At 36.4% G+C, this 20,884-nt stretch overlaps 1 protein-coding gene across 1 annotated transcript; it reads left to right on the plus strand.

The window, feature by feature from the left end:
• Positions 1–15,393: 15,393 nt before the first annotated feature.
• Positions 15,394–20,448, plus strand: LOC132311083 (reactive Intermediate Deaminase A, chloroplastic). The gene is made up of 6 exons (XM_059808805.1): positions 15,394–15,732; positions 16,659–16,774; positions 16,881–16,925; positions 17,813–17,886; positions 17,982–18,031; positions 20,072–20,448. The coding sequence occupies exons 1-6, from the start codon at positions 15,546–15,548 to the stop codon at positions 20,164–20,166; spliced, it is 567 nt and encodes a 188-aa protein (XP_059664788.1). The 5' UTR covers positions 15,394–15,545; the 3' UTR covers positions 20,167–20,448.
• Positions 20,449–20,884: the final 436 nt, after the last annotated feature.

The raw sequence follows: 20,884 nt of genomic DNA on the forward strand, positions 1-20,884 counted from the left end.
CTTTTTGAGATTTTCTATAAATAGGAGGCCTTAAGAGAAAAAGTCAGATTTTTCTCTCTTTCTCCTCTCTTCTGGCCGAAATTCATGGCAGCCATCTTCTCTCTCCTCTTTTGGCTCACTTTTCTTTGATAAAAAGTCTTCGGCCTTAACGTTTAATGCTTGTTTTGACGCCACGCATCTTATGCCCTTATTAGAATCCATTTCCGACGATTTTTTAAGTTCAAGTTTGGAGTCAAGTTGAGATTTTCATAGGGCTTCTTGAGGATTCTTGTTCACGGTGTTGTCCCCGACAAAACCTCTCAGTATCGTCGAATTCGGAGCACTTTTATTTCGGTGGGCCTTTGAGGTTTTCATCTCAAATCGAGGTAGGGGATGTTCTAAGTTTAATTCTTGTTATATAGCATGATAGTGATGCTTATACAACTTGATTACATGCTTAAATATGAAATCTAGAGATTTTATTACTTATTTTTCTTGTACGGGATCTAATTTTTCCGGTTGCTCATGACTTGGTTTAAACATGTAGCATGATATTATATTGCCCCTTGATATGCTCATTGTCATGTATTAAAATTAGAACATTTGAATAAGTATTAAGGTTTTTATTTAATATTTATCCTAAGTGAAAGATTAATTCACATGGCCTTAATTAGTTTGAAATCAATGTGTGTTAGCATATTAAATTAGGCCCTAGCATGCTCTTCAACATAGATTAATTTGAGCTTAATCGGAGATGTTTTGAAATCTAGTAATTATTAATTAAATTGATTAATTAATTTGCTCCGGGTGTACTATTCACCCCATTGGAATTCCGACTTGACATTCTTGATATGCATGCTATATGGTTGCACATATATTAAATTTAGAATATTTGATTACGTTTTGAAACCTTTCATTTATTTATTTTCTAGTATTAAAGTTTAATACTCGTGGTCTTCTCTTGCATGGAATTCACTTGTGTCGTTTTTTTAAATCAAGTCTTGACATGTTGTATAACATACACTACATTGAGATCATTTAAATGTATTTCAAAAAGGATAAAATTGGAATTTAATTATTTTTATTTCATTTTTATGTGACTAGTTGCTTGGGTGTTTAATTGTTTTCTTTCATTATTTGATTTCATTGTGTAATTTAATTAGTTATTTGATTTAATTGAATTGGTTTATTTGGTAAGTTGATTTAAATGATGTAGTTTTAATTCTTTGATTTACTATTTTAATTTAATTATTTGTTTTCATTTCTTTATTTAAGATTAGGGTTTTATTGGGACATCATATAGGTATCTGTTATATATGTATATGATTAGGATTTTATCAGCTGACTCTAGTTTGATTAGGGTTTTTGTCTTAGCTCTAGTTTAATTAGGGTTTTCTAAGTGCCTATATAAACGTGTATGAGTTTTTACTGAGGGTTGGGAAAACCATATTTACAGCACAGTGGAAATAAAACAGAACAAAGAGAGAGTTGAGAGAATAGAGGAAATCATAAGAGCTACCAAGGAGAAGAATAGAGGGGATCAAGGGAGGGTTGTGATGGATTAAGTCAAACCCATAGGAGGCTTGAAGGAAGTTAGCAGTTGCCGGAAACTTAGAGACGACGCCGAGATTTCATTACTGAAATCACAGGCAAGTTCTTTTCTTCCTCCTTCCCTTTGGCTTGTGTTCTGTGCACCTAGATAGTCTCTAGGGTTTAATTAATCAGGAACTAGAATTTACATGGTTAATATATGCTATATTGATGGCTGTTCATTGTTGAAATTAAATCTTTTACAATTCGTGCAAGTCTGTTTAGTTTTGTTTTCTTAAAACAAGTAAATTCTATTGGAATTTTAGTTACTGTATTTTCTTTCAACAACTGTAAACGAATGATTGGGATGCTACTGGGATTAGATAAGACTCCTAAGTTCAGTAGTGAAGAGGAACAGAGGGGATTGGAATGGAATTGATATTGCAAAATAGTTTCAGTTTTATTCCTGAAGCATGTTTCGTTTCGGTAACAAATTTAGTTTTAATTGGATTTCAACTTCTGTAAACGAATCATGGGAGTGTTACTAGGGTGCTATAAGACTCTTAAGATGAGTTTTAGAAATCAACAGAGTGGTAGGAATGGTCCAGAGACAGAGCAAATAGACTGAAACGAAGCATTGGGGACTGAAGGCTCTCAAAGGAGGTGAGAGCCGGCTCCATAGAAGTGGGAGCTGGCTCCCACAACAAGTAGAGCCAGCTCTAAGGAGTCCTAGAGCCGGCTCTAGGCTGAAAAAGAGCATGCTCCAAAATTTGGAGCAGGCTCCCTTTTTATTTTACGATTTGTTTTAATTTTTTTTTTAATTTTCTACGTATTGTGCTTACTATTAGAGCATGGGTTTTAAATCTGTTGGGTCTGGGGTTCCACAGAGAGTTTAGAAGGCTGAATTTGGGTGTTATTAGGACCTTAAATTGATTAGGGTTTAATTCTAAATTGTCGGGACAAACAATGTAAAAATTAACAAATGGAAGATAAATTAATTGTTGAACTAAATTTCAGCAATTTGATGGAATATAATGTGTTTATAAAACTTGTTTTAGAATGCATTCAAGTGCATGATAAGGTTATTTAATTATTAATCTTGATCTATGCATGCTTAGGAGGCTAGTTGCTGAATTATTAAATCGTTTCCCGCAACTATATGGTTAATGCTTGGATTTAAATTGCTGAAATATTAAACAATCTTCTGAAATTGTTTTAGCAATTTATTGGATAATAATAGGATTATTTAACCTATTCTCATGCATGATGGGGTCCCGAACATATTAAATTTGGTCTATGCATGCTCTGGATGTTAGTTGTTGATTTATTAAATCGTCTCCTGCAACTATATGGTTAAATGTTTAGATTTAAATTGCTGAAGCTTTAAATATTTTTCTACAATTATTTGGATGGTAGTTTTTGGGTCTGTAAATTATTGAACTGTTATATATGTTGTAATTTACATGGATATGGAGGATTGTATATACCGGTATGGGACGGTGACATACTAGGGACGGTTTAGCTCAAAACGCATAAACCTAACCTAATGGATTAATGGAATGGATTGAAAGATATCGAATCCTAATTTTGATTAAGTCAGATCAGTTGTAACTAAGTTAGATGACTTCTTGGATTAACGGATGGTAGTTAAGTCATATCAACTGAATAAGTTGAGTGACTAACTAGTTGGTTTATTGTATGTCAGTTTAATAAATAGTTGAACTGCATACCCTGGATTTGGACGGACTTTATATATATGTTTATGGTACCACGAGTTGAGCTTGAGTCTCAGACTCGTTGGTTAGGGTGCGTATATGCAGTGGATGCGTAGCTGGCTATAGTAGGTTGAGGTGTACCCTGTTAGGTCTAGGTACTCATGCCCACCTTTGGGTGCGTTTTCGCATGTTGCCTTCTATTCAGGTTGAGACCCCTACTGTAGTCCAGTGAATGTCCCTTACTGTGGAGATATATATATATATGGACTAGATAGCTATTGTTGAGACATCTAGGATGTATCTGCGTATCAGGTCTCTGTTTGGATTGTAGTTAGGATAGAACTTGTTCGTGGGCCTGACCCACTATTTTTTTTTCAGGTAACGGACAGTTCCAGGTCTTAGATCTTGTTCGTGCTGAGCAGAGACAACTTATCATTCTTCCGATGACGTAGGTGGTTCCTGTATGGTTTAGCATTGGATTCTTTTTCGGTGGTTCATTTCTCAGTGATGATTTTTGTTAGGGGTCCACCAGATGGATTCCCGAGTTGTATTAGAAATGGAGAATTTGGATGTATCAGAATAATTCTTTATTAATTTAATTTTATTCTGAGGTTTCAGTATTTGGTTTATCATTCTAGTTTCTTTTTAGCAAATTTTTATTTTTTCCTGTTTCCTTAATTGTATTCTGTGTTCGTTTATTGCTAATTTGTTTGATATCCTCGGGTAGTCGGGCGTGGGCCTGGCCAACCCGCATCCAGAAATCCGGGGGTATCACAGTTGGTATCAAAGTACTCTAGGTTCTAGTGTCCTTAGGAGTGTTTCCATTATAAGACTTCCGCGTTGCGTCTCTTAAAAACTTAGAGCCATATTAGGATTCGTTGTACTCTTGTTACGGTTTGGTAGGAGGAGCTGATGTCAATTATATTCCATAATTATGGAATGGTTGACACTAGGAGGAGGATCAGGTTCAAGGTGAAAGCGATATAGACCCCATGGAGTAAAGGAGGATGTTGTCAAGTTCTTTGTCAGAAATAGAACTTGGGGTTCGAAGATTTAGTCCTAAAGTTGGCATTACTTGGAAAGTATACACCAAGGATGGATTAAGATGTAGGTGTTAGGTCACCGCATGTCGGGGCCAACACAACTTCAGGTGATCTCATTCACCAGCAGTATGGTGAATGATACTAGTAGAATTGGTGTAGATCAATCTACATGTAGATGGAATTTTTGTGTCGTCTCTTAGAGAGTCAATTAGGAAGTACTCTTTAGGCAGTTGGGAATCGGATGGAGTTCTTATATTTGCGTAGGCAAAAGTATATTGCTTTTAAGCCATTGTTAAAGACAGGTTTCACGGTTGGATGATTACCAACGAAACCGCAAAATGGACTTTTGTGACATAAGTTGTGAACTTGAGTTTAAAGGAGGTTTTTTTTCTCTTGAATGGAGGATGTTTTAATTAGGAATTATATTTTAGTTGTTTTGTTGCATTGTGTGTATCTGTGTGTTGATTTTGTTATTTTGTGTTGCATTTTACTACTATGTGTTTCATTTTGGTGTTACGTGTTTTATTTTTGTTAATTAGTCCGGATTGGGAGTATGGATTGGTTGGGAACACAAGTATGTGATCAACCAACTATTGTGTTGATGACGTGGATAATAGCGCTATGTACGCTAGGATTTGTAAATAAATGGTCATATGATTGGGTAGAAACATAAACTCCTAGCCAATATATTGGACTTGGATGTGCGTCAATAGGGTACGTTACTTGGGATAGGATGGTTTAACTACCAATAAGAGTCAAATAATCTACAATGAGTAGTTGGATATGCTCTACGCTAAGTAGGGATTTGTTTTTACAGCACTATAAGAATGGTGGTTGTGAATGTTTCGGGGGATTCGTGAGGTTGTGGTAGGTAAAGATCACTGTAATGCCGCTATGGTTCGGACTGAGGATTTTGGGCTGGTAGGTACTTGTTAGAATGATGCCGAGAAAGTATAATGGACTGATTAAAGTTTTATCAGTCTATTCGAAATCTGGACATGATTTTTGAGGGTGTCATTTGGAAGAGTTGCTGGTATGTACCTAGAGGAGGAACCAAATGTGGAAATTTTTTTTTTTTTTTTTTTAGGGTCCTAATTTGCAACAATCAGTTGTTGCTTTGACATTGATGACTAGATGGAGGATGGGGAAAAGTTTCATAAACTTTTTAAGCAAGACAAGGAGTCAAATTGACACTACTTATATTACAAAGGTAGGGTGTGTCGAAGATAGGATGGTGAGACCGGTCACCTATCATAAGGGAGCGGTACACGATGTGCGTGAAAAAGTCATAATTAGTTGACTATCAGTGAACAGAATTACCGATTGATTTTCTATATCGGTACGGTTATCACGAATCCGTATCTACATGTTTGTTTGCGGAGTTAGTTTGGTAGATGCTCCGATTTATACAATGGGTGCAGACGGAAACTGGTAGTACCAAACTAATGCTGCTTTCGATAGGCAGGATAGGAGGAGGATGCAAGGACTGAGGGTTACAACACTTAGTTCTTTCTTCATTCTGGCGGATCATATGATGCACTCACGATTTGAAGCAATTTTTAAGGGTCAGGAGGAGGGACAAAGTGGTTTTCTTCTAGTCTAACAAAATTAGATGGTCGAGATGGATCATCAGAGATCACAAAATCCTTGCAGTTATTTTCTTTACTAAGGTGGAAATGATAGAACATCATTACAGATTTACTTGAGGGTTGAGTTATAAATTAAATCAGCTCAGATCTTGTTTATTTCGAATTAGTGAACTATCAGTTCATATGAATAGAGGGGATTACAAGATGACTTAGATGCATCAACGTGGTGATTCGCACTTTGCGTTAAGTTCTGTCTGGTGGAAGGGAACATGGATGAGGACGTTTGTAACAACCGATAGGAGTTTTTCGTTAGTTGTTACATTAGGAGTTGGGGGTCTTAGTTTGTGAACTAATGACACTTGCTTTTATCAAGGAAATTAAGGGGGGGTCAACCTCCAATGTCGGAGCTGACCCTGGAGGCAGTGTTACCTTATTCAGAAAAGAGCTTAAGGTACTAGGGGAGGATTCGTTGATTCGGTGAGTGTTATCAGGAGTGACTGAGGTGTAAAATTCGTAGAACTTTTCTTGATGCACACGGACGGTTATAAGGAACATCAAGACATCAAATGTCGGTTCTAGTAAATGGATAACCAAATCTCATTAGTGATTTTTGCCATTGCCTAAATTAAAATGGGAGTAGGACTAATCAGAAGTGGAAGGTTGGTAGAACTTGTCGATATCTATTGGAATTTTAATTCCATATGGATTAAGAGTGGCGGATTAAGCAAGTTTGCTGCTAGACCTAATTCTCGTAATGTTCACTTTGGTATTTCGTATTAGTTCTACATTGCATTTATAACGGAGGTATAGCTGTGCTTCATATATCTCGACGAGGGATTGAATCGGGAATGTATATTCGATCATGGAGGAGATACTTGGGATAGGTATCCTAGGTTTTTATGGGAAGTTTGAAGTGCTTATTTCACTTCTCATATTGTTGGCACAAGGAGGATAGTATGACAACGTAGAAGGTTTTGTATTTTATATGGTGCAGACCTCTTACCTGTTGGTTTGACATGGAAGCGGGGGTTATACAATTAGACCCTAACTTCATTTAATAATACGTTTGAGAGATATACGCTTCTTTATATTGGATTACGCGTAGTTTGGAGGCGGTAGTAGGATGTGGTAACTAGTTCCGCTTGTACACTATAGTTTTTCCTATCAGGAAACAGTTGATTTGGAATGTCTTCCATATCGAAAGCAGGGAGCGTTATTAAGGAAGGTCAGTTCTTATGTATTAATTAAATTGACTTCTCATGGATGGTTTTTCTTCATTTAGGTGGTAGCCTATTGATTAGTGTTTTCAAACATTGGGATGGGCTGCATAGAAGTTTTACACATCTATGCTATGGAATTTGGAGGAATATGGATATTTACCCTATATCAAAATTTGGGTCAGAATGCGTAGTTGCTACATACAATTTAAGTGTTGAATAATTTTTGTGTTTCCTTTATATTGGACCCATAAATTGTTCTTGGAAGATTTGGAATGTGGGGGAGCCTATACACAGAGGCAGAGTCCACAACAAAACGGAAATGAATTTTAAAATAATTCAAGGTTTCGTGAATTCCGAGGACGAAATTTCGTTTCTTAGGGGGGAAGAATGTAATACCCCTAGTTTTAAAAAGGATAAAATTGGAATTTAATTATTTTTATTTCATTTTTATGTGACTAGTTGCTTGGGTGTTTAATTGTTTTCTTTCATTATTTGATTTCATTGTGTAATTTAATTAGTTATTTGATTTAATTGAATTGGTTTATTTGGTAAGTTGATTTAAATGATGTAGTTTTAATTCTTTGATTTACTATTTTAATTTAATTATTTATTTTCATTTCTTTATTTAAGATTAGGGTTTTATTGGGACGTCATATAGGTATCTGTTATATATGTATATGATTAGGATTTTATCAGCTGACTCTAGTTTGATTAGGGTTTTTGTCTTAGCTCTAGTTTAATTAGGGTTTTCTAAGTGCCTATATATATACGTGTATAAGTTTTTACTGAGGGTTGGGAGAACCTTATTCACGGCACAGTGGAAATAAAACAGAACAAAGAGAGAGTTGAGAGAATAGAGGAAATCATAAGAGCTACCAAGGAGAAGAATAGAGGGGATCAAGGGAGGGTTGTGATGGATTAAGTCAAACCCATAGGAGGCTTGAAGGAAGTTAGCAGTTGCCGGAAACTTAGAGACGACAACGAGATTTCATTACTGAAATCACAGGCAAGTTCTTTTCTTCCTCCTTCCCTTTGGCTTGTGTTCTGTGCACCTAGATAGTCTCTAGGGTTTAATTAATCAAGAACTGGAATTTACATGGTTAATATATGCTATATTGATGGCTGTTTGTTGTTGAAATTAAATCTGTTACAATTCGTGCAAGTCTGTTTAGTTTTGTTTTCTTAAAGCATGTAAATTCTATTGGAATTTTAGTTACTGTATTTTCTTTCAACAACTGTAAATGAATGATTGGGATGCTACTGGGATTAGATAAGACTCCTAAGTTCAGTAGTGAAGAGGAACAGAAGGGATTGGAATGGAATTGATATTGCAAAATAGTTTCAGTTTTATTCCTAAAGCATGTTTCGTTTCGGTAACAAATTTAGTTTTAATTTGATTTCAACTTCTGTAAACGAATCATGGGAGTGTTACTAGGGTGCTATAAGACTCTTAAGATGAGTTTTAGAAATCAACAGAGTGGTAGGAATGGTCCAGAGACAGAGCAAACAGACTGAAACGAAGCACCGGGGACTGAAGGCTCTCAAAGGAGGTGAGAGCCGGCTCCATAGAAGTGGGAGCCGGCTCCCACAACAAGTAGAGCCGGCTCTAAGGAGTCCTAGAGCTAGCTCTAGGCTGAAAAAGAGCCTGCTCCAAAATTTGGAGCAGGCTCCCTTTTTATTTTACGATTTGTTTTAATTTTTTTTTTTAATTTTCTACGTACTGTGCTTACTATTGGAGCATGGGTTTTAAATCTGTTGGGTCTGGGGTTCCACAGAGAGTTTAGAAGGCTGAATTTGGGTGTTATTAGGACCTTAAATTGATTAGGGTTTAATTCTAAATTGTCGAGACAAACAGTGTAAAAATTAACAAATGGAAGATAAATTGATTGTTGAATTAAATTTTAGCAATTTGATGGAATATAATGTGTTTATAAAACTTGTTTTAGAATGCATTGAAGTGCATGATAAGGTCATTTAATTATTAATCTTGATCTATGCATGCTTAGGAGGCTAGTTGCTGAATTATTAAATCGTTTCCTGCAACTATATGGTTAATACTTGGATTTAAATTGCTGAAATATTAAACAATCTTCTGAAATTGTTTTAGCAATTTATTGGATAATAATAGGATTATTTAACCTATTCTCATGCATGATGGAGTCCCTAACATATTAAATTTGGTCTATGCATGCTCTGGATGTTAGTTGTTGATTTATTAAATCGTCTCCTGCAACTATATGGTTAAATGTTTGGATTTAAATTGCTGAAGCTTTAAATATTTTTCTGCAATTATTTGGATGGTGGTTTTTGGGTCTGTAAATTATTGAACTGTTATATATGTTGTAATTTACATGGATATGGAGGATTGTATATACCGGTATGGGACGGTGACATACTAGGGACGGTTTAACTCAAAACGCATAAACCTAACCTAATGGATTAATGGAATGGATTGAAAGATATCGAATCCTAATTGTGATTAAGTCAGATCAGCTGTAACCAAGTTGGATGACTTCCTGGATTAACAGATGGTAGTTAAGTCATATCAACTGAATAAGTTGAGTGACTAACTAGTTGGTTTATTGTATGTCAGTTTAATAAATAGTTGAACTGCATACCCTGGATTTGGACGGACTTTATATATATGTTTATGGTACCACGAGTTGAGCTTGAGTCTCAGACTCGTTGGTTAGGGTGCGTATATGCAGTGGATGCGTAGCTGGCTATAGTAGGTTGAGGTGTACCCTGTTAGGTCTAGGTACTCATGCCCACCTTTGGGTGCGTTTTCGCATGTTGCCTTCTATTCAGGTTGAGACCCCTACTGTAGTCCAGTGAATGTCCCTTACTGTGGAGATATATATATATGTATGGACTAGATAGCTATTGTTGAGACATCTAGGATGTATCTGCGTATCGGGTCTCTGTTTGGATTGTAGTTAGGATAGAACTTGTTCGTGGGCCTGACCCACTATTTTTTTTTCAGGTAACGGACGGTTCCAGGTCTTAGATCTTGTTCGTGCTGAGCAGAGACAACTTATCATTCTTCCGATGACGTAGGTGGTTCCTGTATGGTTTAGCATTGGATTCTTTTTCGGTGGTTCATTTCTCAGTGATGATTTTTATTAGGGGTCCACCAGATGGATTCCCGAGTTGTATTAGAAATGGAAAATTTGGATGTATCAGAATAATTCTTTATTAATTTAATTTTATTCTGAGGTTTCAGTATTTGGTTTATCATTCTAGTTTCTTTTCAGCAAATTTTTATTTATTCCTGTTTCCTTAATTGTATTCTGTGTTCGTTTATTGCTAATTTGTTTGATATCCTCGGTTAGTCGGGCGTGGGCCTGGCCAACCCGCATCCGAAAATCCGGGGGTATCACAGATTGAATGTGCTATATATCTTGGTTCTATTCTATATAAATGCGTACTATGATTTCATGACATTTCACATGCCATTATAGTTGAGAACTTAGGGCATGACTTGTGTGTTCCAAAATCTTGGTTATGCATGAAACATGGTTAATGCATTTCTTGTATTTGATACAATCTTGGTTACACAACTTGTTGATTTTGGGATTTGGGATATCAATCAAGAATAGGGGAAGGTACCGTTGGGTTGAAAGCCCTAAAATGATCCCAAGAACGGGGGAAGGTACCCTTGGGTTAATAGCCCTAAAGTGATCCCAAGAACGGGGGAAGGTACCCTTGGGTTGGTAACCCTAAAGTGATCCCAAGAGTACGTTTTTAATTCGAGCGATATCCAAGTTTTCACATTGTTTGATTTCACTCTTTAAATTTCAAGTTGCTGTTCCTTGAAGATTTAAACTTGTCGTGTATATCAAATGCTCCAATCTTGTTTCATTGCATAGATATTATGCCTTGCCTTTGATCTCATGTATAAATCTTGTTGTGTTAATTGGAATGATCCAATCTTGTTAGCGTAGATATTATGCCTTATTCGTGATTTCTAGTATACTTCTTGCCGTGCTATGTGGAATGCACCAATCTTGTTAATTGCATAGATTTTATGCCTTGTCATTGATTTCGTGTATACTCTTGTCTTGTAATTAGAATGTTCTAATTGTGTAAATTGCATTGATAATGTAATTCTTGTTAACTTGTATTCAAGCATCCTACTTGTCATGTTCTTTGGATTACTCCAACCTTGACTGGTTTCATATATGTATATATATATATATATCATGATTCTTGTTGCTTATACTCTAGGGTAGCTTAGGATGCTCCCTGAGTCTCACTATGACATAGTCGTTAGGCGGCATGAGCCCTTTAACATATTTCACCTTAAGGTGATATAAATTGTAAAATGCTAGGTCGATGCATGCTTATCTCCTACGAGTAGCTTTATGTTGCTCACCCCTATGTTACTGGGGCATATTTTAGGTACATGACTCAAGACTTGAAGATTTCATTGCTTGGGTGATTTGTGGCTTTACATGACAAAACTTGTATTCTTGATTCTATGTATGTAAAGTGTACATAAGTACACTCTTTTTAATGTATTTGACATGTATGACATGAGGCCAAGGGCCGCAAACTTTTAAGTTCATATGTATGTAATTTAAACTTCAAGTTTTGCCATTAAAATGTATTTTGTCAACTTTTGAGGTTTGACATGTCAAATTTTGTAAATGGGATGTAATGAGGCTATAGGCCAGTGTAATAGGTTTAAATATCCATATTACACTTGCTTGCATGTTCACATCATCACACACTTGCATATAATGCAAATTGAACATGCCATGGGGGATTCCATATAGACTTTCAGCTTTTTGTGCATAACAGGTTCATTTGCACTTCCTCAAGTCATTTCGGTCGACTGAAATGCTAGTTCGGTCGACCGAAGCCCTTTGGGTTTCATTCGAGCATCAAAACCATCATTTCCAGTAGCCTTCTTCGCTGTTTGGACCTATTTCGGTTTACCGATGATCCATTTCGGTCTATCGAAGCAACCTCACCTCAGAAACTTGTTTTCAACATGAATTTAGTGCATTTCAGTCGTCCAATGGGTCATTTCGGTCGACCAAAATAACCTGATCCCGAGAGTAGCCTCAGTTTAGTTTCAGCACTGCTGCTCCGACTTTGAATGGCCATAACTTCTTCGTTTCTAACCCAAATAGGGTGATTCTTGAGCCTAAATTCATGAGCTTGAAGTCATATTTTCAATGACACCAACCATCCATTCAAACTCCAATTGTGGCGAGATTTATTCATATTTTAGTGAGAGGGTGTCAGTTTTTGTTTAAACCGGGAAGGGGCATTTCGTGGGATTCTTGTCCAATGTTCTTGGAACCTCTTGGAACGTTGTGTAATGATTAATTTAAGTTATGTGGACTTTATTTGACTTGTTTAGAGTCAAATCTCCCTTCACATTTGCAAATTGACCATTTTGCCCTTGATTAACGAGTTTTGCCTATTTTTTTCATCTTGTTGTTTCTCCTTCGTCCGGACTTCGAATCATGCGATTCTTGAGTCCATCTTGATTAGTTTTTCATTGCCTTTATAGTGGTGTGCTCGGTGACACTTGAATTCATACTTTTAGAAATGACTACCTTGCCCCTGGGGGCTTAAATTGTCATTCTTCCGGTCCTTTGCTTCCGCACCTTGTTTCTTTGAGTTCCGTAACCTCATGGAGGATCATCCTAGGGTCTTAGAGGTGTTTTGTGCCTTGGAAGATCATCGTTTTGTTTCTTATTTTCGTATCTGGATCCGTTATTGGGTCAATCTTCGGTTCATCATTGTAGTACCGAGTTGAATCAAAACCCGGGTCGTTACAGGCCAAATGGTAATTTGAAACCATTTGTTGATTTTAGTTTTCAAATTTTCCATTTCAAGTTTATTTTCGCCTTTTTGGCCGTTGGGGGGTCGGATTTTGACTTGGTCATTTCTGGGAGCCGCGAACCATTCCCGCATGTTTAAAATCACTATTTACGTTTGCGTGCATGATCGTTTTCATGAAAAACCCTTTCGTTTGCGTTTTTGAGTCTCTTACGGAGTCATTTCACCTTTTTGTTGAAGAAACTTGCTTTAGGGCATTTTGGGAATTTCCTTTAGGAAATAAATTCCGTTCTCAACTTTGTCACATAGAAAATGTGATTTTAGGGGGAGTTTCTTCTTCGTGTTTTTCCAAAAAATGTCATCTTGACCACGAAAACTGCATTGCAAACTCATTTTTCTGCTAAAAACACTATTTCTGCATTTTTTGAGGCTCCAGACCACCCCACTGCCTCATTTGGTGGGCCCCCGCAGTGTTCTGGCGGGCACCCATGAGAATCTATCATGTTTGGCGGGCCCCCGCAGCTTTTGGGCGGGCCCCCGCGGGAACAGTTCCTACTCCAAACATCTTTCTCCAACGGGCCATATCTCACTCGTTTTAACTCCGAATTGGTCCGTCTTGAGTCTAAACTGACCGCGTCAAAATGAACTTTCTAATGGTACCAATTAGAGCTTCAAATTCCATTTGTAACCTTAAGTTATTCATGTTTTACTAAGGTAGTGTCAGAATTTGGTTCTAACCGGGGCAGGGTTTCCCTTCCTTCGACTTCAGGACATGATATCTTTGCCATCCGAACTCCGAATCATGCGATTCTTAAGTCCATCTTTGTTAATTTTTCATTGTCTATCCAATGGTGTACATGGGGGTACTCGTTTCAGTTTGAAATTACCATTTTACCCTTTTAACCTTAAGTGCTCGTTTTTCTTCGTCTTGTCGTTTCTCCTTCATCTGGATTCCGAATCATTCGATTCTTGAGTCCATCTTGATTGGGTTTTTATTATCTTTCCAGCGGTGTACTCGGTGGTACCTGAATCTATATTCTCATAAATAACTATTTTGCCCCTAGGGGCTTAATTGTTATTTTTTTTGATCTCTTACTTCCGCACTTATCCCTTTGGGTTCCATGACCTCATGGAAAGTCAGCTTAGGGTCTTAGAGGTGTGTTGTACCTTGGGAGACCGTTGCCTTGTTTCTAGCTTCCGCATCTTGGATCCAGTTCTGGTCATCACAAGACGTATTGGCCTAAAAACCAGGGTCGTTACAACGTGTATATTAGAAGAGCATTTTGCCAAAGCTGGGTCCCTAGCTTTTCCAAAACGCTCTTCTAAGAGCTAAAAGCTCTTCTATAAAATTATCAAAACACCCTTCATAATAGCTTCTAAGCCCAGAAAGCTAAAAATAGCGTTTGAAAAGTCAATCCAAACAGTGCATATAAGTGTAACAAGCTGATCACATATTACTCCACAGTACATGTACATGACAACAATGTCAACAAAGACCAAGCCATTCATTGAAGGGTTGGGATTAATTTGTATATCAGCTCACCCACCTCATTTGGCAAACACACCAAGATGGATACATAAACTTAAAACCAGTTGAAACAGAAAAAATTATATGTAAATACCACACAAAACCACTGGAATTTTTTTTTTTTTGTCATGCTTATAAAATTTTCAAAATCAAAATCTGCGTTACCATTGATCATAGATTAAAACAATTAGATTGGTCTTTCCATCGTCTATTCAAAGTGAAACCAGATATTGTAATGCTAAGAAATCTTCCAAAAGCAAAATCCATTGTTAATTAGATATAAAATAAAATAAAATAATTAAAAAAAAATTCATGAAATCCAAACAAGTAGAGGTTGAGTGATAGACATTGATGACCAAACCTTGCAACCCATTAATCACAAAAGTCTCAGAGAGAGAGAGAGAAACCCCTCAAATATTGTAGATTTGCAACCTCAAAACAAAAACAAAAACTAAAAAAAAAAACTCAATATTCAAACAAAGTCGTCAAACCTGTGGAGATCGTCAAAGATAACAGCAAAAGAATGCAGACCGTTGAAGGTATCGGCTGAAAACAGTAGTGGAACCTTGGATTTATACGTCCTTCAGTTGTTGCCTAGCAATCGCCAGAGCAAACGCGAATCCTAGATTGTTGCAACTTTTTCCTTTTATACGTCCTTCAATTGTTGCCTCCGCTACAGTAAAATGAGGATTTTTGTTTCTTACACTACGTAATTTTTAACAAGAAACAACAAAAAACACCAAAATGGTGTTTCATATTTTGGGTCCATTTTTGAAATTGTTTTGCAACCTTTTCAAACACAATAAGTCCAGCCAAACATGTTTTGGGCTTAAAAGAGGCTATTGTAACCGGTTTAAAACAAAACAAAACACATGCCAAACAGCCTCTTATGGTGCTACCAAGGATATATTTCTTTTCCTTGCATCCATTTTTCTATTCTTCTTGCCAAACGAAACATTTAACGTTAAACCACCATGTACCCCGTAACTAGACAATAATAACCTCGCTGCCAAACGAACCTCAACAATCCCTGTTTCAACACGATTTTTGAAGCAGCGACGACTGGAAAAAAAATCCAAAACGACAAGTCAGTGTTACACAGCGAAGAGTTAGAGAGAGAAAGAGAGCGAGCGAGTAGAGAGAGAATGGCGTGGAGCGCCGCCGCCCGATCCTTCCTTACGCCACCGATCGACATGGGCGCAGTGCGCAACCGGGCTCCTTTCGCCGCCGGCATAGGCTGCGTATCGCTTGCCGGCTCGAGCTTGTGGCGGTCTTCTTCTTCCTCTCTGCCATCGAAGCCGTTTGCTTGTTTGTCCATTTCAACTGATGCCAGTGAGTTTTTATTTTTTATTTATTTCTTTTTTATTTTTATTTTTTTCTAAAAAAATAAGGTTTAGGTTTAAGATTGATGGTTAGTAGCTTCTATGTGGTACATTTAAATCTGACTAGTTGTCTCAATTGATTGCAAACCATGTACTGCCAATGCCACATAGAGTGTGGTTTTAAATTTCGAAGAGAAAATGTCGTAATTTTTTTACATCATGTTCCCATTTCCATTTATTCTCAACTTTTCTCATTATATATATATATGTATGTATGTATGTATGTATATATTGATTTCTTGGTTCACTTGTAACAGCACTATGTTTACATCTCAAAAATTCAGGAACAATTCGATTGTTTGATATATGTTCTGGAAAGAATGGTTGTAATATGCTGGGCATTAATGCAAAATTGAAATGAGGTATTGTTAGGCTAGCATATTGGAAGTAGTTTATTGCTTTTGAAAGTGAAATGTTGTTTGGGAATCTTTAGAACATTCTTGCGGAATTTATAACCTGACAATCAAATAGTATTCTTTACAATCTACATACTCTATGACTAGGAACGAGGTACAGAGGTACAGAGGTACAGATTTGGTCAAGAGTAAGATGGAAAATCTGTCGATTCTAGAAATTTGAGTTCAGTAAAGCAAGAAAAGTACTATTTTCATGTGCCAATTTTTCCAATATCAACAAATTACATGACCTTTTGGCTTGGCAAATTCAAGTTTTGAGAGATGGGTCGTACGCAGCCGAAAATTTCTATCTCGGTAGTCAATGAATAGGTGACCCATATTAAGTAGGTTCGGTCATAGGTATTACTTTTGCATATGTCCTCTCTCCTTCATATATTCTCTTAATTGCATCTGTTGGTTATTTGATCGAATGCTATTAATTATTGCATACAATGGTGCTTGTGTTTCATCTTGTTTGTAGGAATAAAGGAGGCTGTTCAAACAGACAAGGCTCCGGCCGCACTAGGACCATATTCTCAGGCCATCAAAGCAAATAATCTTCTATTTATGTCTGGTGTTCTTGGTCTTGTTCCAGAGGTTTGTGACAATGTTATTTCATATTTGAATTTATTCATTCATTATTTGTCTGTCTCCAGTACTGTAGAATTGTAGCATATGAAATCTTTTTGATGCTTAAATGCAGACTGGAAAGTTCGTCTCGGATAGTGTTGAGGACCAAACAGAGCAGGTAAATTATGCTGATCAATAAACTTCAAATTAGTATTAGGATATTTTTGTCCTCTATTTTTACCCAACTTTGAAAAAAAGCATGTTTGGTGTACAATGTATTGTATGTCTACGTTCTAGATTTTTCATGAGTCATCTATAATCTATTAAAGGAATAACAAAGCTCAAACTTGGTTTGTTGCTCCGAGCTTCTTCGTAATGTTAGCTTTATGCTTGTACTCTGAACTTTTGCGACTAAGGGAGCTGAGTTCAAGCAACTATATGCTCTGCTAGTGAAGCTGTTGAAAGTGGATACACAATAAAAATATTTTATGGATTTCTATGAGTATTATTGGTAGACGGCTAGTTTATGCCAGATTAAAATTCTGAAATTCGATCATTATAGTTTTGATTTTTGACCAGTTGTTGATTAGCACGGTCTGGCCTCAACCTGTCAAATGAAAACCAAGAGAACTAGTTAAACTTTTCATTAGATAAGAAAAAGTGTTAATTAGGAGCTATCATAGAGCTGAATGACAGGTTCATATTACTAGGCGGGAAAAAGACAAGTTACTCGTGAATTTACACTTTGATACAATTTGATACGTCGAGAATAGTAGTGAAGCCCCCAATGTCCAATATTTAGATTGATCACTTGCTTTTTTCAATGGTCAAAATCTTTTCCATAGTGTTAGATACCTCCTGCCTCATTTTAGTTTTAGAAATGAATTGTGGTTTTTTTTGGATTCTCTGATGTATCTTCAGCTGACAAGTAAAGTGCACTTGATAAATGATTATATCTGCCCTTGTCTTCTCTTTTTCCCTACTCCTCAATTTGGTGAAAAACTGCCCCTTGATGCTGGGAGGTGGATTGCTAACAGACAGATTTGAGCTTATGAAAATTCACAGGTTCTCAAGAACATGGGGGAGATACTGAAAGCCAGTGGTGCCAGCTATTCCTCAGTGGTTAAGACAACGATCATGTGTGTAATAATTGTATTTTTTGCTTTGAACCCTTTATTCTCAGAGAGTGAGAGCTGCAAATATCATAATTTTTCTATTATTTTTCCCCCTACAGGTTGGCTGATTTGCAAGACTTCAAGAAAGTGAATGAAATATATGCTAAATGTGAGTTTAACAAATTGAAATCAATGTGTTTTAATGTAGAATTAATACTTAAATTCTGCATACCAAGGCACAACATAATGTTTCTCACCTTTAGCCATGTTTGCACTGTGATGACAAAAGCACCTAAAGATAATGCGATTACAGTGAATTATCAGCATCTGAAAATTAGAGTTTGGGTCACTAGTATAATTTAGTACCTGTGTACACGTCACCACTTTTAAGGGAAATGATTCTGATAAACTCAGGTGTATTTAATTCTCCAATTTGTAATTTGGTGACTTGAAATTTCACCCTATTTTATGAGTTAGAACCTGATGTGAAGGTCCTGTTGGGGGTGGGGAGAGAATTGATTCTAGGAATGAGCAGTGAAATTTTGTTTTTGGTTTACCAACTGCTTTTACTTGTGCAAATTGGCTAAAATTTTCACTCTTCGATTGATCATGCATATTGTTAAAAATGAATTAATGTTGAACTAAGAAGCACGGATACAGACATGGGACAAGGATATGCCGGCACGTCAAATTCTAAAAAAGTAGGACACGGTCACGGACACGGACACGGATAATATTAATATAAAATTTCATTTATATATCAGTTGAGTGAGACAGTCATAGAATTTTAATTAATATATAAATTATATACTAAAGTTACATGAGTTAGAAGCTGTCGCTATTTGAATATTAAAAAGAATATGTTATATTATATATGATATTACTAGCCTATCTTGTCATTATAGTTAAGTTTTTTTTCTTTGAAGGTTGAGCACTTTGATAATTGTTCGTAATATTGTTTTAAGGGTGGTTGTATGTTTTTATTTATTTATATAAGACGAAGAATGTAGGATGTATTGGTCGAGTGTTTGGAATGTGTCGACTAATTGTACGAGATGTTTTGGCCAAGTGCTTGAAATAATAAAATTTATTTTTAAATAATAGACACGTCCATGAAGTGTCAGATACGTGTCTAAAAGTGTCTATGGAGGGTCGGTGTCCCACACTCGATACGGACACGACACCTCGTAGAAGTGTCCGTGATTTTTAGATGTCGAACTTTGAACTTCCATGTTCTCTAAATTTCTCAATGTGTGTGATCGATCATCTTTCCTCAAAACCTACATGAGCTTAGCTTCTATGATAAGATGATTGGCTTTATCAAAATGGTTAAACTAGTTTTTCATTCTTCTTTTTTACATTTCATTCATGTCTTCTAAGCTCATTGTCTTCTAATTCCTTCTGGGTTTTTTTTTTTTTTCCTAAGTGAAAAACTAGTATTCTTAATTGAAATTACACAAGCAATGAATGCATATATTGTTCCACTTAACATTTGTGCATCACCAAGTTTCCACTTGCGCGTGAGCGGTGACAAAGCCAAAACCTAATAAAGCTGAAATTAATTGGGATTTTTTGGAATGGTCAGTGAAATTCTGTTGTTTGGTTTAGCAACTGCTTTTACATGTGCAATTGGCTAAAACTTTCACTGTTTGATTAATCATGCATGTTGTTAAAAACGAATTAATGATGAACTTTGAACTTGCCCGTTGTCTAAATTTCTCAAGGTGTGTGACCATCTTTCCTCAAAACTTACATGCTTGGCTTCTGTCATAATATGACTGGCTTTTATCAAAATGGTCGAACTAGTCTTTCATTATTCTTCTTTACATTCCATTCATGTCTTTTGAGCTCATTATCTTCTGCTTCCTTCTAGTTGCCTGTTTCATTCTGGGTGAAAAATTAGTATTCTTAACCGGAAGTGTAAAACAATGTATTAAACCACTTAACGTTTGTGCTCCACCAAGTTTCCTCTTGCACATGAGTGGTGACAAAGTCCAAACATAATAAAGTTGAAATCAATTGAGATCATTTTGGAAATTGAATGCAGTTACTGATTCATGATCTAGCATGTAGCGAATGAAAGAACCCTCCCAAAAAAAAAAAAAAAAAAAAAATAATAATAATAATAATAATAATAGGGCTGAATTTGTTATTGATATGGACACCATCGTCTTCTTGATCCTACCTGATTAGATGGTTTGTGCTGCAGACTTTCCATCGCCTGCTCCAGCTCGTTCAACATACCAAGTGGCAGCTCTACCTCTGAATGCAAGAATTGAAATCGAGTGCATTGCAGCACTCTGATGCCTTTACCGTTGGGGGGGTCCAACTACCAGAAGTAGTGATCTTAATAAGGTGGGAGGTGGCTTCTTCGGGTGTTCAGCTTATTTGAAGTTTTTTTAGTATTTATCGTTAGTTGTTACCGTGATGGAAGGTTTTGATGTTTAAAACTGATTGAAGAATGCGTAGTTGTTTAATGTTCTTGTTATTAAAGTTGTGCCTCGTCTTGTGAGGTTTGAGGAATTAAATCGTACTTAGTCATGGCAGTTGCACTTGATTTGAATCTGAATCTAATGAGATAGTTGTGTGTGGTTGCTGCCAAAATATGATCAACCCAAAGACAACCATGCCCCAGTTCTTGTTCACCTAAATTAATATACACTCTAAATTTGTGATCTATTTCAGATTTGGTTGGTACCGTTTCTAGTGGAGTAAGTTATTAGGAACTAGAAAGGATAGACGTGGAAGAAGGAAATTGGCACTTAATAGAATCATTTGTACCTTGGTATACAAAGTCGAATCTATGTTGAGACCAACGAAATAAGTTTTCCTCATTTGAAATTTGAATTTTCTCAAGGTTCTCCAACTTGAAAGTATCACAGTTGGCATAAATTGCTATTTCTTCCCAAAAGATACTATTATGTCTAGCCAAATGATGTAAATAAAATTTGGTACAGCATATCCAAATTAAGACCACAGATGGTTCCCTAATTATATATAACTCTTTATATGATCAAAAAAA

The sequence above is a fragment of the Cornus florida genome, unplaced genomic scaffold (assembly GCF_030987335.1).
Source record: "Cornus florida cultivar Cherokee Brave unplaced genomic scaffold, ASM3098733v1 CherokeeBrave_3.0.0_Hap2_Chr06, whole genome shotgun sequence".
Classification (NCBI taxonomy): Eukaryota; Viridiplantae; Streptophyta; class Magnoliopsida; order Cornales; family Cornaceae; genus Cornus; species Cornus florida.

What these genes read in the sequence shown, in the direction of transcription:
- LOC132311083 (XM_059808805.1), top strand. Translation starts at nt 15,546, where the DNA reads ATGGCGTGGAGCGCCGCCGCCCGATCCTTCCTTACGCCACCGATCGAC. An exon ending in GTCCATTTCAACTGATGCCA is followed by an intron (nt 15,733 to 16,658) that starts GTGAGTTTTTAT and finishes TCTTGTTTGTAG; the next exon opens with GAATAAAGGAGGCTGTTCAA. An exon ending in GAATGAAATATATGCTAAAT is followed by an intron (nt 18,032 to 20,071) that starts GTGAGTTTAACA and finishes TTTGTGCTGCAG; the next exon opens with ACTTTCCATCGCCTGCTCCA.